Source organism: Lissotriton vulgaris, chromosome 4_1, assembly GCF_964263255.1.
Source record: "Lissotriton vulgaris chromosome 4_1, aLisVul1.2, whole genome shotgun sequence".
In the NCBI taxonomy this organism is placed as follows: domain Eukaryota; kingdom Metazoa; phylum Chordata; class Amphibia; order Caudata; family Salamandridae; genus Lissotriton; species Lissotriton vulgaris.
This window is the reverse complement of record NC_141691.1, coordinates 147,477,056-147,503,872: the sequence shown is the minus strand read 5'-3', so window position 1 is coordinate 147,503,872 and position 26,817 is coordinate 147,477,056. Positions and strand designations below refer to the sequence as shown.

Genomic DNA, 26,817 nt, shown 5'->3' with positions numbered 1-26,817 from the left:
GATAGTTGTTGCATTATAGCCTATTTATATTGCTCCTGCATGGCACTTATTTATACATGAAGATTTATCTGATCTATATTTGTTTTGCCAGGTTGTTGTTGTAGAAGATGCTTCCCCAGTGAAATGCCCAATAACAACAAAGTTGATATTGGATGAAGATCCAGAAACTAAGGAACCATTAGTTCAAGTTCACAGACACATGGTTACTAAGCTGAAACCTCATCAAGTGGATGGTAAGCGCAATCTGACAAAACTGTGGCTCTATTATGCATACATAATATTTCGTTCTAAGTGTGATACGTCGCTTGCATTGCACAATATTAATCCAAGACCACAGTTTAGGTATGGGAAATACTGCCATGTATAAGGACTTTGAGTGCACCCTTTAAATTCAACACCTCCGCTGATCTCAGTAAAGTCTTGATCTCTGCTGAACCTCATTTCCTTTGTGAAATCCAACTTGAAAAAAATAATGTTACTCTATGACATGAGTGGAAACCTGAGACAGGTTAAGTGTGGAGAGTCTGGTTTTCTGTAGGGTATTCTAATTTAAGAAGATACTGTCTTCCATTCTTGATTGTTGTGCTTCATCATTGTGTATAGATTCATATGACACGGGTTGGGTCACCTCAATTTCAAGGTAGTTATTCTAGTTAGGTGGACAGTTGGAGGTACAGGGGTGTAGAATGTAAAGGTCCTTATCAAGGTGACTGGTTACGAATTGAAATCTGATAAAGACTGTTAGTTGTAGATTCCTTACCTTAGAATTTTCCCCAGGCGTCATTCTGGATTCAGAGATTTGTTTCTTCAGCAGTACCCCTGCGTGCCGTTAGGTGGCTTCCGTCCACTTCGCATTTGTTGTTGGTGCCAGTTTTACGTTGCAGGACCTACATAGATGCCTCCCATGTGCGTTGACCTCAGTTCTTTCTTTTTCCGCGCCAGCCTAGCGTAGATCCGGAGAGAGCTACTCCTACCCTGGAACCGGATTGACGCTGATCAATCTTACTCGACATTCCCAGACATTGCTCCCAGCATGGACCATGCCCCCCGGTTGGTGCTGACCGCATTCTAATCCCCAAAGTGGACACGGAGCTGGACCTACGTCGATCAATGTTGAATCTGATGCTGATGGGGACTTTTATTCTTGTGTTCATTTCTGGTGTACCTTTTGGACCAGAATGTGAGGATAAGGATTGGGAGGGGCCGCTGAACCCTTTAACTTGTGAGCTTGAGAAACCGGACTGCGTATGGACCTAGGTGATGCCAGTGGTCTGGACACTTCCCCTGACACTGGCTTGCTTTCTCTCCCTACCGTGGCTACGGAGGAGGGAGCTTCCTATGCTGTGGTGGTGAGGATAGCAGACGAGGTCCTCGGCCTTTAGCTACCTACGGTGGCAGTCAGGACTGTCCTCCTGACAGAGGTTACTCAGCTTGCGGCTTCCTCTTTTAAAACACTTATACCTTTCAATGAAGCCCTCACAGACGTCCTTCCTGGAACTTGGTCCATTCCAAACACAGGGGCCCCTGTGGATAAGACAATTGTCTGCCTCCGCCACCCTGCTCCAAGTGACCCAGTTTTCCTGACCCAGCACCCCTCCGCTGAGAGCTTGGTAGTCAAAGCCTCTTCATCATACGCTTCTGCTCCCCTAGATAGGGAGTCCAAGAAGCTGGACCATCTTCAGAATATGATGTTCTCTTCCTCCAGCTTGGCGTTGCAGTTGTTGAATACTACATGCCTCTTGGGCTGATACTCCCATACTATCTGGGATGCAGTTGAGCAGGTGCTGCCTCAGTGCCTGAAGGAGGCCAGGGCTGTTCTCACTCAAGCAGTTGCAGACTGGAGTTACGCTGCCAAATTCAACATACGTTGTGGATACCACAGACTCACTGGGCAGACCGTTTGCCACGTTAGTAGCTGTTAGAGGCTACGCCTGGTTGAGGACTTCAAGCTTCCCAGTCTTCCTTCATGGACATGCCCTTTGATGGCACTCGCCTTTTTGGCGACAAGGCAGACTCTGTGCTTGAGTGCTTCAAGAATGCTCGAGCTACGACCAGATTCTTGGGCCTCGTGGCTACCTCACGCCCACCTCAGTCTGCCTTTCGTGTCTTTAGAAGGGGTGCCCAGCCACGTCATGTCCAGCCCAGCCACAGAGTCACGCAAACTGTCCAGCCTCTATGTGGTCGCTGACGTGGGATCCTGCCTCCTTGTGGGTAAGGGAGCCAATGGACGGGCCCGTCTACCCTTTCCCCACCTGCCGCACCCTCCAAACATTCCTAGTCCGACGTTTCAGGCCCTTCAACGGGCAGTTGAAGGCAGAATCTACCATTATTTTCTCATTTATTTTTTTATTTATCTATTTATACAGCGCAACTAATACCCTAAGGCTTCTAGGCGCTTGTCGACCAACATCCTGCAGCCACGAGGTGAAAAGTGCTGAATAATTTAAAAAAATAGAAACGTACCATAGGTATGCCTTGAAGAGTCAGGTCCTGGGAGTTTTTAAGTGTGAATTGCAGCTGATTCCACAGTCTAGTAGTGACATTTAAAAAAACTTTTGCCATCCCAGTTTGAAAGTCTTGCTTTGGGGACATCTACAACCTATGCGACGAGGACCGCAGCATTCTGGTTGGTATATACCAGCGAAAGTGGTCAGTCCGATATGCAGGGCCCTGGTTGTGCAGTGCCCTAAAGGCAATGTAAAGTGCCTTAAAGTTGATCCGTTTTTCCACTGGAAGCCAGTGTAGGGAATTGAGGGCTGCCTTTACAGAAGAGTATTTTGGTAATCTAAAAAGCAGACGGTTGGCCAAATTCTGAATAACCTGCAGTTTAACCAGGAGGGCTTTGTTAATTCCAATCAAAAGGCCGTTGCAGTAGTCCAGAGGACTGAGGCTGAGACCTGTTTTCTGCAGGTCCAGTGGTATGAAAGGGAAAATCTTTCTCAAGATCTTCAGAGAATAGCAGGCAGCTAATGTAGTTGCATTCACATGGTGGGAAAAGGACAGGGTGGTGTCAAAGATGACACCCAGGTTTTTTGCCTTGGCGACTGGTGTGGGCCTAGTTCCATAGGCCACCAGTCCGAAGACTTTGTTTTACTGCTTTTTAATCCCCTTTTTACTGTTCCCAGCCAGAGAAGTGAATACATTGTTTTTTCTACTAGCCAGGGATTTTAAAAACTTTTTCAGGATTATCACCACACTTTAGTAAGTCCCCACCTTCACCTCTCACCCCTACACCACACATAGCCTATTGTCACCTTTTAGTGCCCCCGCGTAGTTTGTAGGTCGTAGCACGCCCCGCCCCGCCCCGTAGAGGGACGGGAAGACCCCTATGATGAAGCATGACACTATGGGATTCATAGTGTGTGAGGGGTATTTTAAAAGCACATAGTGCTCCCCTTCGACAACCCACGAAGAGAGCACCTCCATTAGACACAGAGCCTCCACTTAAAAAATAAATAAATAAATAAATCACTTTTTTATATATTGATAGAATCTCTTTGGTTATTTACCAGTCAATGTTAGCCTATGGAAGAAAAGTGAGTTATCGGCTTTTAGGTGAGTACTCGACTGGCAGAGTTAAGGTACTGGGCGTAGACTTAAGAGTCTCCCAGGGTCAGGTAGCTACATTTGATACACCCTCAGCGGCACAGGGGCAGCCAGGTGCAGAGGTAGTTAGGCCCAATGTTATCCAATGAGAGGCAGGGGGCCTTCGGTTGGTGGCTGCTGGGAAGCAGGCCACGCGGCTGTGGGAGCTGGGCTCCTGGTCACTTGCTCAGGGCAAATGGGGAAGTAGATTAGGACAAAGTTTGCACTGACTGGGGCACTCAGGCGGCTGAGTGCAGGGTGCTTTTGAGCTGTTGGGCGCTCAATGTTATTCAATGGAGATCTTTGAAAGTGAACAAAGGCTGCAAGCTCGGGGAGGGTGATTCTTCAGGAGCGACCAACACTTCGAGAGGTAAGTTTGGATCTTGGAGGATAGGTAGGCACCCTGGAGTTGGGCACAGGGGACCTGGGGGGCACTGGGTGCAGGGGTGTCTTTTGACGTCGGGAAATCTTACCGTCTGGGACGTCGAGGAGGGTCCTTGGGCACTGGATTCCAGGTCAGAATCGCTGGGGGGACGACCTCAGGGTCTTTGTTCACTCAGACACCGTCCGGGCTCGGCGGGTGCAGAGTGGGCTGGATTCGCGGTTCCTGGCTGGCCCCAGGGGTATTGCAGTTTGAGCAGAACCACTGCTCATGGGAGTCCCAGTCTCTAAGAGGGTCAAGGCAGGTCCTCTGGGGTACTCGAGGTTGCTGTCTACAGGAGATGCCGGGATTTAGCAAGAGCAGGTTCAAGGATCAACAGGCCTGTAGGGCTGGGGCCAGGTCAGTTGGTGTCATCCTTGTTAGCAGCTGCACAGCAGGTCTTCTTCTTGGTCTTCTTTCTAGTTTCGAAATGGGGATCTGAGGAAGGAAGGTTCAGGGTACCCCTAAATACTCACAAGTAGGGGAAGGGCAGGTACCAATAGGTCCCTTTCCTGGGGTGAGTACACCCCGTATCCTGCTCCTCTCCTGTGTGAGGGGGCAGGAGCCTATCTCTGATTGGGCAGATCTCCCTATCCTCATGATGGCTGGAGGCCAGAGTTATGCTTCACCTCGCCTCTCCCACCTGAGGGGTGGCGTTGGCACAGGCTGGCACACCCTCTTTCCTCACGTAGGGTTTCTCGCCAGTCTTACCGCCAGAGTGGGGGTCAGAACCGGTGGGGTCAGTTGCTGAGTACAGCTAGTGGCCTGGAAAAGCTCACAAAGGCGGCAGGCCTTTGAAGCTTCCCCTGCCCATCCTGGGGGAGGAGACCTAGCAACTCGCCCAGAATGTGCATTCTTGCAGGCCCATGAGAGCGGGGGGTTCTCCACCCAGGGGTCCAGCAAACATGTCTGCTGTGTGGCAGCCTAGGCAGCCTTTTAGACGAGACGTGGATTGTAGGTTAGGTTTCAGGGGGTATCTCTAAGATGCCCTCTGTAGTGCAGTTTACATTAAATCCCACACTGGGATCAGTGTGGGTTTAATGTGCTGAGAAGTTTGATATCAAACTTCAGTCTTCAGTGTAGCCATCATGGTGCTGTGGAGTTTGTGATGACAACCTCCCAGAACCATATACTCTTAATGGCATCACTGCACTTACAGTGCCCAGGAATGGCCCTGGGTACTGTAGGGGCACAGTGCTCATGCACCTGCGCCCACACCACTGGCATAGGGCACCCAGATAGAGGGGTGACTGATCTATGCCAGGGCAGTGGGTTTGTGGGCATAGCACACAGGGATGTGTGCCATGTCGACTATTTGTTTACTTCTGCACCAGGACACTCAGCCTGCAAATGCAGTGTGTGTCAGGGTGCAGGGCCCCTAAGGCTGGCACAATAAGTGTTGCAGCCTTTAGGGTTCTACTGGTCACAATGCCCTGGGTACCTATGGTACCATCAAACAGGGGCTGACGTTGCCAAAGATGCCAATTGGATTTTTAGCTTCAACACAGTTTTTGGGAAGTAAAACAGGCCCTGGACACCTTGGCATCTGATTAACAGGAGCCCAGGGCACACCCAGTCAAAGTACATCAGCAATTCAGCAAAAAGTGGGGGCATACCATGCAAGAAATATGGCACTTTCTCACAGCAATGTCCTCAGTAATTGGTCTACTGACTATGTATTCTCTCTCCTCTGATAATCTGTCTGTGTGGATGTCTATTTGCAGTGGCAAAGTAATAATTGCATTACTCATATTGGGTGCTTTTTTCCTGTTGTTGCCCTTAACTGCTTGTTGTACACATTAGATTGTTCTGTGTAATTTTTAACTTTGCTGAAAATGATTCTTTTGGAAGAGGCTATGAGGGAAATCAAATGTTCGAGGAATGTGAGCTGTAGATCACATGCTTATGCATAGATCGCCATCTAGTGTTGGGTCTGGATGTTTGCACTTTGTTTTTCTTCGAAGAAGCCTACATAGTCACGCGGTAGGTGACTCCTCCTTTCGGTGATAGTTTGCAGGATCATCGACTACATCTTCAGAATGTTTTTTTCCGCCAAGGGTTTGGATGTGACTTGCTGCGCTCCGGTAGGATGCCGATACTTAAGCTTCTCTTGGTGCGAACAACACACAACCAATATGGTATTGTTTTCGATCGCGTTCTCTATTCTAAGCGGTTCGTGTTTATCAAAAACCTCTATTTCGATCATAGATATCGTCGTAGGCCATCTGGCCTAGCCCCCGGTTCGAGTTGCAGTCAATGGAACGTACTCCTTTTTAATGTTGTCCTCTGTGCCACCCGAAAAACCAGCCCACTGACACATTCATCATGTGCAACCAGTGTTTGTCTCCGAAACACAGTGAGCAGGACTGAGACACGTACCTCGCCTCATCTTCCAATCCCACTGAAAAAGAAGGCTCTGGAGCAACCCGTGCCTTCGGGCCCCGGTCGGCACCGAGACCACGCTTCTGACACCCCGCCTCCAGGTTCGGCACTGAAGCCAACCAAAAAACCTTACGGCTCTGTAAAGCCCCATGCCAAGTCTGGCACTGAGCTACAAACTTTGGGGTCGAAGACAAAGTCTGGCACTGAACATCACCATTCGATACCGAAAACCACCTTGGATCCGAAAACACCCCGAAACCATTGGCACTGAAACATTAGTCTCAGAAACAGACTGAGACAACAATGTCACAGAAAAACCATATTTCCGGTGATCGGCTTCAAACACCGGACCCGAAACAGACCATTTTGGTCATACATCAAAAAACTGGACATATTACCACCAAAGTGACTTTAAAAGGGGGAGCTAATACTGAAGAGGAACACCACATTCTATTAAAGAAGAGACATGTTGGGACAAAGCCTGCCCCTCCTCCACTCTCTCTCCCTTCACTTCCTTTACCTCCAGATGAGTGGGATGACTATACCATGGATTCGCCCACAGACAATTACCCTGACCTACATCCTACTAGGCCCTCTCCACCAGACTACAGTGTAGGATATATTGAATTGCTAACCAGGGCTACCAATTACCATGGGGTCCAGCCCCTTAAAGAGTCCCTTGAAGAGGACTTCCTTTTTGAGACATTAAGTAGCACCCAAAAAATCAACACACATTGCCCATGTTGAAAGGAATGACCAGACATGTAGATGACATTTTTAAGTGTCCTTACCCCTAGGGTGGATAAAAAAATCTAACCTGCTCCATCTGATCCAGTCTACATAAAAGGCCAGTTACCCTTAGACTCATTAGTTGTCTCTAATGCACGCAAGAGGGCAAACCCCCAGACTACTGGAGATACACCACCCCCAGATAGTCATAACTCTTTGATGCTTCAGGGAAAAAGGTAGCCTCCCAGGCAGCTAACTTCTGGCGCATATGTAACACACAAGCGCTACTACCCAGATATGACCATGCGCATTGGGATGAAATGGAACAACTTATCCAATTTCTACCCCAACAACATAAAGCTAAAGTGCATGACTTGGTACATGAGGGATAACTAATTTCCAATAATCAAATTAGTTACTGCCTAGATACTGCTAATACAGCTGCGAGAGCGGTGAACACTAGTGTCCTTTAAGAGAAGGCACGCCTGGCTATGAATGTCAGTGTTCAAACCGGAGGTCCAGAACTCAATATTAAACACACCATTCGATAAAGAACATCTGTTTGGGCCGGTGGTGGATTCTTCCCTTAAGAACGTGCAAGGCTGTGGTTCATTTTAGCGCTCCTTGTATAGAGCAGGTTCCAAAACCACTTCCTCGGACACTGTATTACCTATAAGGGCAATAACCAACCCTCCGGTTCTAAAACTTACTTCAGAGGTGGTTATAGACTTAACAACGGCAAGGGCAGGGGTAGAGGTTCCAACACACGTACCTCCCCCTCCAATACAATGCAGTGACCTGCCCATAGTCCCCCCCCCCCCCCCAACCACTTGACACCTGTGGGGAGAAGACTGTCACAATTTCTACCAAAGTGGCAGTCAATAACAGACAAGTGGTTTCCTCAAATTATCCATTCTGGTTACTGCCTGGAGTTCAACAACAAACATTCCCCCAAAGTCGCAGAAATTTTCACCGGATCACATATACCTTTTCAAACAAGATGAACAATCCCTACTACTCAAACAAGCTATAGAGCCCGTACCACCACAACATCAATGGTCCGGCGTCTACTCCTTTAACTTCTAATTCCCAAAAAGGACGACTCTCCCAGACCAATATTAGATTTCAGAGGACTAAATCTTTACATACAGTCAGGCCATTTCCACATGATAACACTTAAACAAGTTCTACCTCTTTTGCAAAAGGGCGACGTTCTTTCTACTAAAAGATGCTTACTTTATTATTCCAATCATCCGGCTCACCACAAATTTCTCAGGTTTGTGGTAGCAGGCCAACGCTACCAGTTCAAAGTACTCTCATTCTGAGTCACCATTGCCCCCAGGGCATTATTGGGAATGATGGCATCTTGCATCATGATCGTTCCTCACTCCAGAACCAAATTCTGTCAAAAGGACGGCCATTCATAGACCCAGTTCCACAGGCAGTACTAACAGGGGGCGCTTCCCTTAGTGGCTGGGGAACTCCTCTTCAACAACACATAGTACGAGGGTTGTGGAACCACATCAATCACTTAGAGCTCATGGCAATCTCTCAAAGCCTTTCAAGATCACCTGTCTGGCAAAGCTGTGTTGGTCCGAACCGACAACATGACAGCTATGTTTTACATACAGAAACAAGGGGGTGGGACGCACACTCTCCAACTGTCCCACTTAGCCCTAGACATCTGGAGGTGGGCTATTCACCACAATATCTATCTCCTAGCGGAACACCTCCCAGGAGTCAGCAGTCAGATTGCAGACCTCCTCAGCAGGCAGAGGTATAAAATACACAAATGGGAACTTTACCCTGAAGTTCTCCACCCATTCTTCCAAGCATGGAGAGTCCCTCACATAGATTTGTTTGCAACACCCCAGAACGCAAAATGCCAAAGCTTCACCTTCAGGTATCCACACCCATTGTCCAAAGGCAATGCTCTATGGATGAACTGGTCAGGGATATTTGTTTACATATTTGCTTACACGTTTCCATCTCTCCCACTCATTCCATCAGTGGTTCAGAAACTCAGACAAACATCACTCACACTAATACTGGTAGCTCCAACATATGCACATCAACCCTTGGTTCTCAACCCTGTTGGTTCTCAACCCTGTTGGAACTCTCTCTGGTACCACATCAAAAATTACAATTAACTCCCAGTCTCCTCACACAGAGCCATGGATAAATCAAACACCCAGATCCCAAATAATTGAACCTTGTGATCTGGCTCCTGAAGCCATAGAGTTTGGATATCTGAACCTACCACTAGACTGTATGAACATCATTAAGGAAGTTAGAGACCCTACCACAAGAGCCTGCTATGCAGCCAAATGGAAGCGATTTGTTATCTATTGCAATAACAATAACATCAACCCTCTGGATGCTTCCATACAAAACATTGTCTGCTACCTGTTACATTTACAGCAGTTGCCGTTGGGCTATACATCCATTAGACTGCATCTCGCTGCAATTGCAGCCTGTCTTCAGAATAGACAACATATATCGCTCTTTAGAGTGCCTGTAATCAAAGCATTTATGGAAGGACTAAAAAGAGTTATACCACCAAGACTTCCACCTGCCCCAGTGTGGAATCTTAATGTAGTCCTCGGTAGGCTCATGGGCCCACCATTTAAACCCATGCACAGATCTGAGCTACAGTTAGTTACTTGGAAAACAGCTTTCCTCATTGCAATAACTTCATTAGGGAGAGTGGGTGAATTTCAGGCATTAACAATAGAAGAACCCTTTTTCCATCTACACAAAGATAAAGTAGTTCTTCGTACCAATCCCAAAATCTTACCTAAGATAGGATCTGCATTTCACATGAATCAGTCGGTTGAATTACCTGTCTTCTTTCCTCAGCCCGACTCTGTTGCAGAAACAGACCTACACACTTTAGATGTAAGAAGAGCACTGTTGTGTTAAATTGAAAGAACTACATCATTTCGTAAGACCAAACAACTTTTTGTTGCTTTGGCACCACCTCATAAAGGCAATCCCATATCCAAATCAGATATTGATAAATGGATTGTTAAATGTATCCAGATTTGCTATGCAAATGCCAAAAAGACTCTTAACGGTTCCTCCTAGAGCACATTTCACTCGTAAGCTAGGATCTACTATGACTTTCTTAGGCAACATCCCTATTACTGACACTTGCAAAGCTGCAACTTGGTCCACACCACACATATTCACCAAACACTATTGTGTAGATGTGTTAGTCAGACAACAGGCTAATGTGGGCCAAGCAGTATTTAACACACTGTTTCAGACAACTATATCAGTTAGAGGATATCCACCACTTAGGGGAGACTGCTATATAGTCTATGCATAAGCATGTGATCTACAGCTCACATGCCTCGAATGGAAAATGCTACTTACCCAGCATACATCTATTCTTGGCATGTAGAATCTCAAGCGCCCACCCACCTCCTCCTCCTCCTGCTGTAGTTCTCTTGATACTATTCATACGTATACATGGCCATCTCTATTCTTTACCACTACTCATTCTCTCACCCTCTGCGGAAAAACAATCCGAAGAAGTCGTCGATGACCATGCGCACTCTCACCGAAAGGCGGAGTCACCTACCTCGTGACTAGGAAGACTTCTTTGAAAAAAACTAAGTGCAAACATCCGGACCCAACACTAGTTGGCAATCTATGCATAAGCATGATATTCAACTGCTCTACATGCCAAGAAAAGATGCATACTGGGTCAGTAGCATTTTCCTTAGTAGTTTAGGTAGAAACACAGGAGAAAGGTTTTCCTTTAGTGAAATTGAATCTTTTATTTTTGATGTGAATTTTGCTGTTTCAAGTCTTCCTCTGATTTTATAAACTTAACAAAAATAGCTCATTTAGTTGGTGTACAATTGTTTGTTTGCAGGTGTCCAGTTTATGTGGGACTGTTGTTGCGAATCTCTAAAGAAAACAAAAAAAGAGGCTGGCTCTGGATGCATTCTTGCACATTGTATGGGTCTTGGAAAGACTTTGCAAGTAAGTTTTGCTTTGGTAAATGTTATCTGCACAGAATCATACTTTTTAAAATCTTTTCTCCTTTGTTAGAAATGGATTCTCAATACATTAATTTTAGCATTCCTTTTCGTTTCCTTCATAGTTACTCCTCCTCATCTCTTCAAACACTGTGTTTTTCTTGTAATTCATAAGTCCTTTTGTATTTCTAGAACTGTGTGCAATGAACTATGGTTGTTTTTATAGCTTTTCTGGGTTTCATATTTTCTTCTCCAACACTAGCATCTATGAGGTTTCTCTTTTTTGATCTAGGCTTGTATGCATAAACTGTTTGCCTGGGAATGAATACCTCTTTATTTTTTATTACTTTTCCAAGAAGGATTCTTTTATCCCTACTGCACAACCCCTATCTAATAGTTACACCTGTTAATGTCTTGTCCAGCCTTTGGTGTGTTATTCCTATGGTCTGGGTAAGAAATGTGAGTATTCAGATCCTTTCTTTAGGATGAAAACTATATGCTTTGAAAATAGCATTCTGAAAACTCGCACATTTAGGCATAATCCAATTTTCGTCTTGTGTATCTTCCGTCTAATTAGTTTAAAAAAGAATATTTTTCCAAGTTTGGAAAATTGTGGTTGCAGTTATTTCTTAATTTTGTTCTGCATCTGTTAGCAAGCCTTCGGGGGTCAATCAATTAATCAGTCATTTGTAAAGCACACTACATACCCGTGAGGGTCTCAAGACGCTGGGGGCCGGGGGACGCTACTGATCGAACAGCCAGGTCTTGAGTAGCCTCCTGAGGGTCAGCAGGTCTTGGCTCTGTCGTAGGCTCAGTGGGAGGGTTTTCCATGTCTTGGTGGCGAGGTGGGAGAAGGTTCTCCCACCTGTGGTTTTTCGAATGCGCAGGACGGTGGCGAGTGAGAGGTCGGTGGAGCATAGCTGGCGGTTGGGGATGTACGAGAGCCGCCGGTTGAAGTAGGATGGGCCGGTCTTGTGGAGTGCCTTATGTGTGTGTGTGGGTGAGGAGCTTGAAGGATATCCTCTTGTTGAAGGGGAGCCAGTGCAGGTTTCTCAGGTGGGGGGTGATGTGGCCGTGGCGTGGTATGTCGAGGATCAGTCGTGCCGAGGCGCTTTGAATGCCTTGTAGTTGTTTGATGAGCTTGGTCGGGGCTCCCACGCAGAGGGCGTTTCCGTAGTCGAGTCTGCTGCTGACGAGAGCCTGGGTGACTGTCTTTCTTGTATCCGTCGGGATCCATCTGTAGATCTTGCGGAGCATGCAAAGGGTGTTGAAGCAGGAGGAGGAGACTGCGTTGACTTGCTTGGTCAATGAGAGCGTTGAGTCAAGGATTATTCTCTGGTTGCGTGCGTGGTCGGTGTGTGTCGGGGCTATGACCAGTGCCGTCGGCCACCAGGAGTAGTCCCAGGCTGAAGGGTTCGAGCCGAGGATGAGGACCTCCGTCTTGTCCGAGTTCAGCTTCAGACGGCTTGTCTTCATCCAGTCGGCGACGGCCTTCATTCCTTTGTGGAGTTTGGCTTTGGCGGTGATGGGGTTTTTGGTGAGGGAGAGGATCAGCTGAGTGTCGTCGGCGTAGGAGATTGTTCAGGTCGTGCTGTCGGGCTACATGTGTGAGCGGGGCCATGTAAATGTTGAACAGCGTTGGGCCAAGGGAGGATCCCTTGGGTACGCTGCATATGATCTCGGAGGCTTTGGAACGGAATGGGGGAGGCGGACGCTCTGGGTTCTGCCGGAGAGGAAGGAGGTAGTCCAATCCAGAGCCTTGTCTGGGATCCCTGCGGCGTGGAGGCGTGCGCGTAGTGTGTGGTGGCAGACGGTGTCGAAGGCGGCAAAGAGGTCTAGGAGGATAAGTGCTGCGGTCTCGCCGTTGACCAGCAGGGTCCTGATGTCGGTGGCGGCGATGAGGGCAGTCTCTGTGCTGTGGTTGCTGCGGAACCCTGACTGGATTCTGTTTTCTTCGAGGTATCGAGGTTAGCTGTCTGATGGTTTTCTCGATGAACTTGGCCGGGAAGGGAGGCAGAGAGATGGGCCAGAGGTTCTTGAGGTCTCTTGGGTCTGCCTTAGGTTTTTAGAGTAGGGCGTTGATCTCTGCCTGTTTCCAGATCTCTGGGAAGGTCGAAGTCTCGAGGGAGAGATTGATGACGTTGAGCAGGTGGGGTACGATGGAGCTGCTTGCTCTGTTGAAGACGTGGTGCAGGAATGGGTCTGACGGAGAACCGGAGTGGATTGTGTGCATGGTCTTGATGGTGTCATCAATGCTCACTCTGGCCCAGGCTAGCAGGGGGTCATGGTCGATTGTGTGCGGAGGGTGTGTTGTGTTGCTGTCTGTTGGGGCTGTCTGGGTGTTGAAGCTGTCGTGGATGTCTGCTATCTTGCGGTGGAATCGCACAGGGATTGCGACGGCGGGATGTCGTTGGTATTGTAGAGTTCCTTCGCGATGTTGAAGAGCTCCTTGCTATTGTGTGCGTTGTTGTCGAGGCGGTCTTTGAAGAAGGTCCTCTTGGCCGCCCTGATGAGGTGGTGGTATTTGCGGATGGCGTCCTTGTGTGCTGTGTGGCTGTCCGGAGTTTGTTCACTGTGCCATTTCTTCTCTAGTTTCCCGCAGGCTTGCTTTGAGGCTAGGAGTACTGGGGTGAACCAGCTGGCCCTCTTGCTGGTGTCTCTGTGGTCGGGTTTCTTCAGCGGAGCGAGGGTGTTGGCACAGTCCTCGATCCAGCGTCTGAGGCTGTGGGCAGCGTCGTCGGTGTTGGAGGGTTCGGTGGGTGGGCTCAGAGCAAGGTTTGAGTGTAGTTGGTCTTCGGTGATTTTGCTCCAGCTGCAGCGAGGGATCTGTTGGGTGCGGTGGTGTATGGAAGGCGAAGTGGATGCAGCGGTGGTCAGTCCAGAGGAGTTCGGTGGTGTGGCTGACGGAGACGTGCTGGCTTGAGGAGAAGACTGGTCGAGCGTGTGGCCGGTGGTGTGGGTGGGTGCTGTGACGAGTTGATTCAGTCCTAGGTTGGCGAGGTTATCGATCAGGGTTGTGGAGTTGTCGTTGTTGTTCTCCAGGTGAAAGTTCAGGTCTCCGAGGAGGATGTAGTCGGTGGAGGTCAGGGCGTGCGTGCTGATCAAGTCGGCGATGGAGTCACTGAACTGATGGCGTGGTCCGGGGGGTCGGTAGACGAGGGTGCCTCTGAGGGTGGAGTTAGGGTCTGTGAGGATCTGGAAATGCATGTGTTCAGCTGTGTTGAGCGCGTCGTCGGTGCTAGTCGAGACCCTGATGCTGTTCTTGTCGACGATGGCGATTCCTCTTGCGACTCAGTTGGTGCGGTTTCTGCGGGTGATCCTGTAGCCGTCTGGGATGGCTATGTTGGGTGCGGAGGAGTCTTTAAACCAGGTCTCTGTCAGGAAGGCGACGTCCGGGGATGTTGTGTCGAGCAGGTCCCAGAACTTCGGCGCTCCAGCAACACACGCAGCAGCCGGCATATATGGGGAGGTGGGAGGGAGGAGCAGCTAGGAGGCGGGGGCAGTGAATGGGCAGTCAGGGGGGCGGGCCGCAGGGGACGCAGCTGTGAGGGCGGTGAGGGACAAAGAAGGTAACAGAAGGCAAAAGGGGCACAAAAGGAGGGAAAAACGAGTGGCACAGAGGGCAGAAGGGCACAAAAAAACAAGTGGAACAGAGGGCAAAAGGGCACAAAAAACGAGTGGACCAGAAGGCAAGAGGCACAGAAATACCGGAAAAACAAGTGGCACAAAGTCAAAATACAGAATACAGAAATATAGGGGCAGCTAAGAACAGAAGGCAGAACGGACAGAGGTACGGGGGCAGCAAGGGGAACAGAAGGGAAAACCGGGCAGGGACACGCGGGCAGCGAGGGAAACAGAAGGGAAAACCGGGCAGAGACACGGGGACAGCGAGGGGTACAGAAGGAAAGACCGGGCAGAGAAGGGAACAGAAGGGAAAACTGGGCGGGGGCAGTGTAGGAAGGTACATCCTGACTATGGTTGCCCCCAACTTTTTGCCCTGTGTTTTAGCTGGTTTTGGACATAGTCGACCTGGGACCCTGCCAATCAGGACCCCAGGCCTACTGCTCTCTCTTTAAAATGGATTCCATGTACCCTAGGTACATTTCCAATTGGGACTGGGCCACCTTATCAGACCCTGCAACTCAGGGCATAGGTGTACCCAGGGCCTACCAGGGGCTGAAGCATGTATTATGCCACCCCTGGCTGGCCTCCTAAATTTGACACAACTGGCTGCATGACAGCTGGGGCAAAGTCGTGTAATCACCCTTTTCTGTAGATATAGTATACCTATATCTAACCCTAAAAATGGACACACAGATTCCTATAAGTCACTCCTATGGCAGGCCTTAACAATCCTGAAGGCAGAGTGCTTGGAATCGTGTGAGATGGTGCTCTGGCATGAGCTGAGCCTGTCTGCAGCTTGCGGAACCAAGTCCTAATAGCTGTTCCATGATATCGCATACCATATACTCTTAAGTGCATTATAATCCTCGCGGTTAAATGCTATCTTTGGTATTGCTTTATCAAACCATGTCGAGTAAGGTGTCATACGAATTGGAATACTAACCCCTCGCCAATTCTGGCGACGGGGTTAGCATTCCACCCTTCTAGAGGGACACGACATGTATGTAACTGTGAACCCCGGTTAAAGTTAAACGAAGCCACAGCTCCACAAAATGGATGCTGCCACCACAGACACGAGTCTGACCCCCTGCAGCTGGGAGTCCTTCCAGCGAGGGGAGCCTGGACAAAGGGTTTCCTGTCGAGGGCGGTGCTAGCACCGTCCCAGACAGGGTTTTGTGTATCCTAGGTAGGCAGGGCTTTACAGGAAGGTGACTGCTGAGTGGCACCCCGGTGCTCACTACGCATAGGCCGGTCAGAACCAGTTCCAGGGGCACACCTGTCCTGGGGAGAGTCCGGCATGGGAAAGGGGTGTAACCACCCCCCTCCTAGTCCCACCCATAGGCAAGACCTAGTCACCGGGTCAGCCCCCTTTTTTAGTATAAAGATAGGAGCGGGCCCCCTGTTAAAATTAGATCATCTTTGGAATCAAGACACGACTTTCTACGAAAGGACATCTAGATTTCTTCCTCAAGATTCTCCCTTGTGGCTAAGGAGTAGTCACCCTGCATCAAGCGGGCACCATCCTAAGAACACTGCGGTCTGCTGCAAGTCCTTCCTCCGGAATCCGACTGCCCAGCTCGACGAGACCCGGCTTCCCTGGCACCTCTGACCTCTACTCACCTCTACAGCCAAGCTGAGAACCGTGAGTGCGACGAGACCTCGAGGGACCGACGATCGCCAAGACTGCACGACTTCTTTGCAACAAGCCTACCGTGTGCTCCACTGGTGAGTGCTTTGGGGTCCGAGAAGCCCCCACCCTGAGCAGCTCCAGCACCGAAGATCAGCCCTCCAGCATTTCCACGATCTGCGTGGGGCCCTTCTGCTTTTGCCTGCTCACCGCGTTGTGTGGCTACTAGCCGGCTGGCTTGTGGCCTTCTTCACGACGCCCGACGACATCACTGCTGCTGGTCTGGTTGCTCCAGACTGGCCCTTGCTTCCTTCTTCAAGAGAGGCACCCCGGACCCTCCTGGTCCACTCCAGACGGCATTTTGAGTCCACCGCGTGGGCTTGAATTTGCCAAGGCTTTGTTGCCCAATCCTGGGTCCAGCGACGCCGACAGCTTCATCCATCGTGGGACAGCTCGCTCCTCCATCCTGGTCGCCGACAACGCCTCCTGGTCCGTGAGATCTGCGAACACAGCGTCACCCACTCACCTAGTCGAGGTGGCTACCATCCGGTGCCCTCCTGGTGCCCACTGACTACTGGCTAGTAGTCACGAACTTGGTCCCCTCTGCTTTCAGGTGTCTTCTACCTCCGATCCAGGCTTGGATCCATCGAACTTTCTTCACTGGTCGCCTGCCAGCAACTTCTTTCTTCCAGGCTCCTGGTCCGTCTACGAGGATTCCCGACGTCTTTTGAGACCTATGCAGCTGCAGCCCCTGGGCTAGGTAACTTCGGCATTTCGGTGCCCCAGCATAGCCTCACTATCCAAGGGTCAGAATCCACTTTCGTTTTCCTCCTACCAGGTCGGGTTCGCCCGAGAACACTAACTTTGCATTTACTAGCTACCATAGACTTTGTCCCGCATCACGCGTGAGAGTGCACACTCTGCACCCGAGTCCCCTAGGCCTCCTGTACGTAATCTGAAGGTTCTATAGTCAAGACCTAGCGATTCCAAAGCCTATTAGTACTGTACTTACCTGTTAGTAATTTCGCATTCCACTTTCAGAGTATATGGTTTTCCGTGCCCCTCGGGCATTTGTATATACTGTGCTAACTTAAGTATTTTCGTAAGAGTTTTGGTTTGTGCTTAGTACCCTGTCCTCATAAAGAGTACAGGGCTGTTGTGATTCTTTTTTTCCATAACCAATTTTTATTATGAGTTCAAGCAAAGCACAGCACAGTCCTCCACAGTCAGGAGGAAACTGTCAAAGACAGATAAAAAGAGACATATCATTAGCACAGCATCGAACCCAACGTTATATAGTAAATGGCATCGAACTACCCCACCCACCCAACCCCAAAAATACCAACCAACCCCGCCCGCAGCTACCCACCCCTTATCCCACCCTAACCCAGTGCACGCGATCACTGTCCAGCAACTTGAGACAATCTGCAAAGGTGGAGCCGGCCAGCGGCCTAGAGTGCGGGATCCACATCCAGCTGTAATGCATCATCAATGTCCACGGGAGGGTCAAGGAGCAGGCCCCGGTAATCCGCCCACCGTTTCCAGATTTTGTAATGTTTGCGGGGACATCCCCGGGCTACAAAAACAGGCTGCTCCAGGCCCATGAGGAAATCCAGTCCCGCCCTCCAAGCCCCGAGGGGGGGGCGCGCTCGCTCTTCCAGGCCTGCGCCAGGTCCCTTTTCTCCACCACCAGCCCCAGGAACAGCAAATGGCGCTTGTAAATATTGCCCCCAACATTCTCTAGAACATGAAGAAGACCCAGCCTGGGGGTACGGGGCAGGTCCCAACCCAACACCTCTGACAGGCAGTCCCAAACCCCAGCCCAGAATCGAGTCAGTCTCTCACAGGACCATACTGTATGAAACAGGGTGCCCTCTTCAGAACCACACCTCAGGCATTCGGGAGACGCGACAAGGCCTGCCCGCCATAGACGGTGTCTAGTATAATACGCCCGGTGGAGCTATTTGAACTGGATGAAGCGAAGGCGGATGGCTATAGCAGCACCTCGGGGAGATTCCAAGGCCTCACGCCAGTCGTCATCATCCAGTGGACCTACATCAGCCTCCCAGGAGGCCCGCAGCGCTGCGAGTGAAGGGGAACAGTGAGTGACCAGAGAGCGATATATCTGCGAGATCTTCTTGTCACCCAGGTCTCCCATAAACAGTTTAGCTTCGATAGGACTAAAATCAGGGAGCTGTTCCAGGCCCACCAGACTTGGAGTGAGTGCGTGGCGGAATTGAAGGTAGCGGAAAAACTGGGTCTTGGGCATGCTAAATTCGGAGCTAAGCTCCCGAAAGGACTTCAGGGTAGTACCAGAGAGGACATGACCTAGGGACGAGATCCCAATCGCATCCCAGCCGTCAAATCCGGACAGAGACGCCAGCGCCGGTAACAGACCATTTCGCCACAGCGGGGTTTCGGCTGTAAGCCGACCCCACCAGCCCACCCGATGCAAGGCCCGCCGCCAGACAGCGAAGACCACTCGGGTGACTTGCGGAAGCAGTCGCCTCCGCCTAGCCGAGTACAACAGGGTGTGAAGGGAGGCGCCACCCATCAGGGAATGCTCAAGGGCATAAGCCGGGTCACTACGGTCGCCATACCACCACTCGTTGAGCACAAGGAGATGGGAGGCCTGATAGTAAGGCTGTTGTGATTCTTAATAAATATCTTGTTTATTTTCATAACACTTGTGTGATGTCCTTTCACTGGGTGTTCAAGGGGTACATGTGTGGTATAACAGCTGGCTTAACACGCCCTCTCGAGTCTTTAGCCTTAGACTGCTCGTATCCATGCTACTAGGATAGCTGGTCTATAAGGTTGACTTACAACCAATCATCAATAAGGGTTGTCTGGACTGATACATAGTGTTCACTAGAATAGTGAGCACTGCATATCAGGCCACCTTCTCACACACGGGTTGACCGATCGAAACCGAAACAGAAAGCATCGGTGTCTACGCAACCGAAAGCACTGGAGGCGAAATCGAAACCGAAAGTGCGTATTGCTTTGGTCGGCTCGAAGTCCTCTGAACTATCGGCACCGGCGAAGCATAAAGGTGTTATCGACCCGTTGAGGTCGCTAAAGGGTGTCGAGCCGAAAAAATCGGCGCCGAAGGCCGTCGACACAGACAAAGGAGTCGGAGCTGAGAAGGTTCTCGATCCTACGCGTCGACCAGACAAGGCTAAGAGTGCTACGAACCTCGAGTCCACGCCTGGCGGTGGCTCGAAGGAACCCATCGAGTCGACGCAGCCGTCCGCCTCCTTCTCTAAGCAGGTGTTGGAATCGCTGAAACGAATTAAGGAGAAGGCTTCGACTGTCGGACCGAAGGATACTCCACCAACGAAGCCTGCCAGTAAACCTCAAAAATCGTCGGCGCCCATCCAGTTCACGCTGCCGCCGAAAGTGATACCTAAGGCCTTCGCCCCTAAGACGGCCGTCGAAGCGTCCAAAAAGGTGTCCAAGGGGCCGAAGCCAACAACTGCGGTAGTGGTCACTAAGCATCGACAACCTCCGCTTGAAGAGCAGTCGGAACAATTCATCGACGCCGACACGGGTAGACTTTCAATTTACAAACGAAAGATCGCCCCGGAACAGCTTATGGAGTCAAATAAAATTCCATTGAAAAAGAAGGATTCGACTACATCACCCGTTATTGTCGAACCTATATCACCACATGGCCAAGACACTGCTCCTATCTCGCCCACTTACTCGGATGTGGAGACAGGGGAAGGTGACAATGAGGAGTACAATTATCCTATAGACACTGATCCTGAAGATCACAATGAATTCTGGGCAGACGCTGCTGACCCAGGAAATCCACACACTTCCCCAGACAGTCAAGTGTATGCTTTAAAGACCTCGCCTACTGAAGATTCGGCGGCGTTTAATGCACTTATTGAAAGGGCAGCCAAAAATCATGATGCCCAGCTCCATGCTGACCCTATTGAAGTGGATTTTTTGTTTGACACCTTTTCCACCTCAGAGAGAACTGTCAAGACTCTGCCAATGCTAAAGGGTGTCTTAAAACATGCTGTAGACATTTTTAAAGAGCCCACGAGGGCCAGGGTGATAAACCCCAGGATTGAGAAAAAGTATAAACCGGCACCTGGGGACCCTACCTACATCAAGGGACAGTTGCCGTTGGACTCTCTAGTTGTTTCCAATGCCCGGAAGAGGGCAAACTCGCAAACAACGGGTGATGCTCCTCCTCCTGACAAAGAATCTAAAGTGCTACAAGCATCCGGGAAAAGGGTGGCAGCTCAAGCGGCCAATATCTGGCGCATTTCCAACACTCAGGTACTCTTAGCCAGATATGACAGGGCCCATTACGATACACTTGAGACCCTGTTACAACACTTGCCAGATGAATATAAGGAGGCAGCAGAGATGCTCATACAGGAAGGAAAGCTTATATCAAATGCTTCTATCAAGTGTGCACTGGACGCAGCAGACACCGCGGCCAGAGCCATTAACACAAGTGTGATGTTGCGGCAACATGCCTGGCTGAGAATCTCCGGTTTCAAGCCAGAGATACAAACCACCATACTAAATCAGCCTGTGAACCCTGATCACTTATTTGGACCAGAGGTGGACACCACCTTGGAAAAGATCAAAAAGGACACTGAGACTGCAAAGTCTATGGGGGCTCTCCAGTTGCAGCAGTTCAGGGGTGGTTCTTTTCGTCGCTCAAACAATAGAGGAGTTTCCAGAGGCCAGCTGTCCCAGCAAACACAGTACAGTAAAGGTGGCGCGCAAACCACCTACACCAAACTAGGTAGAGCTGGCTATAGTGGAAACAGCGCCAAGGGCAGAGGTCGTGGAAACAACAGCTCCCGATCCTCCGCCACTAACGAACAGTGACGCCTTGTCACTGCCCCCCGACCATACAACACCGGTCGGGGGGAGACTACAACGGTTCCTGCCGGTCTGGAAATCAATCACCACAGACAGGTGGGTCAGGAACCTTATCCAGTACGGTTATTGTCTGGAGTTAACATCCATTCCACCCAACATACCCCCAAGACACCTTCCTATGTCCACAAAGCATTTGCACTTATTGCAGCAGGAGGTACTCGTCATGCTGCAAAAAGGAGCAATCAAGCTTGTGCCTGTGGAAGAAAGAGGTACAGGAGTGTACTTGCTGTACTTCCTGATCCCAAAAAAGGACGGGTCCCTCAGACCCATACTGGACCTCAGACCCCTAAACCAGTACATTTTATCAGAACACTTGCACATGCTAACATTGCAGCAGGTTCTACCGTTACTCAGTCAGGGAGATTTCCTCGCAACATTAGATCTAAAGGATGCATATTTTCATATTCCGCTACACCCGTCACACAGAAAATACCTCAGGTTCACCATTCAGAATCAGCATTACCAATTCAAGGTCCTCCCTTTCGGAGTGACAACGGCACCCAGGGTGTTTACAAAGTGCCTGGCGACAGTGGCTGCACACCTACAGAGACAGAACGTTCACGTCTACCCTTATCTGGACGACTGGCTTATCCAAGCAAAGTCGGCCAAGCAGTGTGCACCCACATGTCCCACACCATTCACCTTCTTCACGATCTGGGATTCTCACTGAATTATCCAAAGTCCCACCTTCAGCCCGCCCACGTAAGGCAGTATCTGGGCGCGACAATAGATACTCTGGCAGCCAAAGCACAGCCAAATTCAGTGAGGATCAACAGCATTCAATTGCTGATACAAAAATTCAGACCGCAACACTCGCTTCCGGCACGAGTATTCATGCAGTTTATAGGCATGATGGCATCCTGCATCTTCATAGTCCCGCACGCGAGACTACATATGCGTCTGCTTTAGGAGTGCTTAGCACATCAGTGGAGTTAGGCTCACGGACAGTTGAAAGACCTAGTGTTGGTAACCGGTCGTGCATACAACTCTCTGCATTGGTGGAATCCACAAAACCTTTGCAGGGGCCGACCGTTCCAGGAGCCTGTGCCACAGATCATTCTGACGACGGACGCATCTCTCCAAGGATGGGGAGCTCATATACTCCACTACACAGTGCAGTGACTATGGACAACGCAGCAAAAGAAGATGCACATCAACCTTCTAGAACTGATGGCTATCTTCATGGCAATGAAAGCATTCAAAGAACATCTGTGCAATAAGGTTGTGTTGATCCGGACGGACAACATGACGGCCATATACTACATTCAGAAGCAGGGAGGTACACACTCTCCACAGCTGTCTCATCTGGCTCAGAGCATGTGGAAGTGGGCCATTCAGAGGAACATCTTCCTCATGGTGGAACACCTCCCGGGCAAGGACAATCAGATTTCGGACCTGCTCAGCAGGTACAGCCACTAAATGCACGAGTGGGAGATACATCCATCAGTACTCCACCCGTACCTCCAACAGTTGGGTCATCCAGAGATAGACCTGTTCGGCACAAAGGAAAACGCCAAATGCCAAAGCTTTGCCGCCAGGTTTCCACAGTCGCAGGGCAATGCGATATGGATGATCTGGTCAGGCATATTTGCGTACGCTTTTCCCCCAGCACCTCTAATACCGCTGGTGGCACACAAGCTGAAGCAACACTCGATGACACTCATCCTGGTTGCTCCGACGTGGGCACGCCAACCATGGTACACCACGTATCTGAAAGAGACACGTTAGTGATAGATTCCTTACCTTAGAATATCCCCAGGCGTCAGACTGGATCCGGAAACTTTTGCGTAGCAATACCCCTGCGCGCCGGCAGCCGTCGTCTGCGGGTCCGCGTCCGTCGTCGGCGTCGTGAGCGCCGGGATGACGTCGTCGGAGTACTTAGACGGCGCCCATGCGCGCTGACGTCAGTTCTTCTTTTTTCCGCGCCAGCTAGCGCAGATCCGGAAGAAGCTCTACCCCCAGTCACTTTTTGACTGAAAACTTTTTGATCTTTTTGATCTTCTATTTAGTCGATTTCTCGACTATCGGTGCCAGGGATGCCCGGGTTCAAGCCTTGTTCGAAGTGCGGCCGACTCATGTCGGTCACGGACCCCCATCGCCGGTGCCTGAAGTGCTTAGGCCTCGACCACGACGATCGATCCTGCTCCGACTGCCGGGCCCTGACGTCGAAGGCTAGGCGGGAGCGGTCCCGCAAGCGTCTCGAGCTGAGGCATTCGGCCCCGTGCCGCTCCAGGTCCCGGTCCCACGGGAGGTCGAGGGACAGGTCGCGAGGTCGGAGTCATCGACGTTCCGGGAGTGGACACCGATCGTCTGGTTCCAAGTCCTCAGGTAAGAGGCATGTGAGGTCGGAGCGACACCATCGATCCTCCGACCCGCCCCGACGCTCGCACGATGCGGCCGGGGACTCGGGCGACACCGCCCACGCGGCTCCGCGGGAGTCGCAAGCGTCGCCGCCTGCCCCACACCTTCGGGTCCCTGGGCACGGCGCGTCGCAGGAGGAGGTCGAGAGGTACCTCATGGCCATGAGGGCCCTCCCTCCCCAGTCGGTTCCCGTGGCGCCTTCGGGCCGATCGGCTCCGTCTGGAGGTCCTTCTGGGTCGGGCGCTTCGGCCCCGACGACGTCGGGTGCTTCGGCCCCGGCGCCGCTGGCGACTTCGGTCCCGGCGCCGCACGACCTCGCTGGATCCGGCTCCGGATCCGGGACCTCGCCGGTCGACCTTACGACCTCGCCGGCGCCGTCCCTTCAGGTGTCGTCCCCGGCAGCCGATGTGGTTGCCGCCCCCAATGTTTCCTACGGTCCTACTCAGGAGTCGGAGGGGCGCCGCTGGGCGCCGATTCCGTCGGCCTTTGGAGACTTCTATCTCCACAAGGAGGCCCTGGCTGTTGATCCTGGTCTCCAGGAGCCAGGTGACAAGGAGCAATGGGAGGGGTCCGAGGACCCTCTGGCACGTGATTGCCAATCACATCAGGACTGGACATATGAGCTTGGGGAGGCCAGTGGTATTGACACCTCGCCAGACACTGGATTTACGTCGCCCCCGACTGTGGCTTCGGAGGCGGGTTCTGCTTACAGCGTAGTGTTGACGAAGGCAGCTAAGGCCTTAAACCTTCAGCTCCCCGTCGCGGCCGTGAGGACTAATCTCCTCACTGAGGTCCTCAAACAGCAGTCCGGCTCCGCGGAGCCCCTCCTGCCGTTCAATGAGGCCTTGTGTGACGTTCTTCTGGGCACTTGGTCCAAGCCCGCCACAGGCCCCCCTGTGGACAGGAACGTGGCCAGACGCTACCGCCCGGCACCGGGCGACCCATGCTTTTTGTCCACCCATCCCACCCCCGAGAGTCTGGTCATCCAGGCCTCAAACTCCCAAACCGCATTCCCGTCGGCCCCGCCCGACAGGGAATCCAAGAGATATGAACAGTTCGGGAAGAAGGTTTTCTCGTCTGTGAGCCTAGGGCTGCGGTCTGTGAACACCGCCTGTCTCTTGGGCCGCTACACCCACACCCTGTGGGACACGGTTGCGGAGGTGCTGCCTAGATGCCTGGAGGAGGTCCAGGCTAAGCTCAGCCAAGCCCTGGCAGACGGCCGAGATGCAGCACGCTTTTCTATCCGGTGTGGGCTGGATACTACGGACTCACTGGGCAGGGCGATGGCAACGACGGTGGCGGTTCGACGCCACGCCTGGTTGAGGTCCGCCAACTTCTCTGCCGATGTCCAGGCCACCCTCCTGGACATGCCGTTCGATGGCCGTCGCCTCTTCGGCGACAAGGCAGACCATGCGCTGGAACGTTTCAAGGACTCCAGGGCCACGGCCAAGTCCTTGGGCCTTATGGCCCCACGCCAGCAATCGGGTGCCTTTCGCTCCTTTCGTGGCCACGGAAGGGGCGCCCCACCACGTACCGTCAGCCACGCGCCGCAGAATGTTCAGCAACGCGGTGGCGGACGTGGGAACCGCCGTGGCGGTGGTCGGGGCCAGCGGCGAGGCCAGTCCACACCTCCCTCAGCAGCCCCTGCCTCGAAACCTTCCGAGTTTTCAGGCCCATGTGACGCCTGTGGGAGGCAGGGTTCGCCATCACCTCTCCCACTGGCATACAGTCACTTCGGACAGGTGGGTGCTGCAAATTGTCCGAAGGGGCTTCTCCCTCCCCTTCGAGTCATCCCCTCCATCCATGCCACCTCAATACCACCGTGTGTCGGGGGATCACTTGCAACTTCTGCAAGAGGAGGTTTCGGCCCTCTTGGCCAAGAGGGCCATCGAGCGCGTTCCTGGGCCAGAAGTAGGACGTGGTTGTTACTCCCACTACTTTCTGGTACCCAAGAAGGGCAAAGGGGGCCTACGCCCTATCTTGGATCTGCGGAACGTCAACGGCTTCCTCCGGACGGAGAAGTTCAAGATGCTCACTTTGGCTCAGGTCCTGGCTGCCCTGGACCCAGGAGACTGGATGGTAGCGTTGGACTTGCAGGACGCCTATTTCCACATCCCCGTCCTGCCGGCCCACCGGCGTTACCTGCGGTTCACGGTAGGCCAAGAGCACTTTCAGTTTACCGTGCTCCCCTTCGGCCTTACCAGCGCCCCACGGGTGTTCACGAAGGTGATGGCGGTGGTCGCACCCCATCTGCGCAGGCAGGGGGTATCAGTCTTCCCCTACCTCGACGACTGGTTGTTGAAGGCGGGCTCGCCCCAGCCAGTCGTCAGCCACCTCCAGACTACGGCCGACCTCCTGCACTTGCTAGGGTTCTCCATCAATGTGCCGAAGTCACACCTGTGTCCCTCTCAGAAGCTCCTCTTCATCGGAGCGGTTCTCGACTCGGCGCGGTTTCGGGTTTACCCACCCGAACAGCGGGTTCGGGATATTCAGGCTCTGGTTCCCATCTTCCAGCCGTTATCCCGGGTCTCGGTCAGGTTGACGCTGCGGCTTCTGGGACTGATGGCCTCCTGCATCCTTCTGGTGCGTCACGCCAGGTGGCGGATGCGGGCTCTGCAGTGGGACCTGAAGTTTCAGTGGGCCCAGCATCAGGGCAACCTGTCCGATCATGTCCTGATCTCGGAGGGCACTGCGAGACAACTGCAGTGGTGGCTCACGGACCGCGACTGGGTCAGTGGCAGACCCCTCTCCCTACCCCAGCCGGAGCACGTAGTTGTGACGGACGCGTCCCTCCAGGGCTGGGGAGGCCACATGGGAGAGGCGGAGATCAGAGGCCTCTGGTCTCCGGCGGAGTCCCGGCTCCATATCAACCTTCTGGAGCTGCGGGCGATTCGTCTAGCACTGAAGGCATTCCTCCCCTCTGTCTGAGGGAGCGTAGTGCAAGTGTTCACCGACAACACCACCGCCATGTGGTACTGCAACAAGCAAGGCGGGGTGGGGTCGTGGACCCTCTGCCAGGAGGCTCTGCGCCTCTGGCAGTGGCTGGAACATCAGGGCGTGACCCTGGTGGTTCAACACCTGGCAGGCTCTCTGAATGCCAGGGCGGACGAACTCAGCCGCCGGTGCATGATGGATCACGAATGGCGTCTGAACTCGGACGTGGCGCAAGGTCTCTTTCAGCAGTG

The 26,817-nt window shown here is 51.7% G+C and overlaps 1 protein-coding gene and 1 pseudogene across 1 annotated transcript in view; both read left to right on the top strand.

Annotated features, from left to right (window-relative positions):
• Positions 1-26,817, top strand: part of ATRX (ATRX chromatin remodeler) — a 1,771,102-nt gene that overhangs the window by 801,076 nt on the left and 943,209 nt on the right. Inside the window, exons 16-17 of the mRNA XM_086918408.1 lie at positions 92-233; positions 11,001-11,110. Coding sequence (XP_086774534.1) covers positions 92-233; positions 11,001-11,110 — 252 coding nt within the window. The remainder of the gene's footprint in view (positions 1-91; positions 234-11,000; positions 11,111-26,817) is intronic.
• The window catches only part of LOC147718497 (uncharacterized), a 50,048-nt pseudogene continuing 36,741 nt past the window's right edge, over positions 13,511-26,817 (top strand).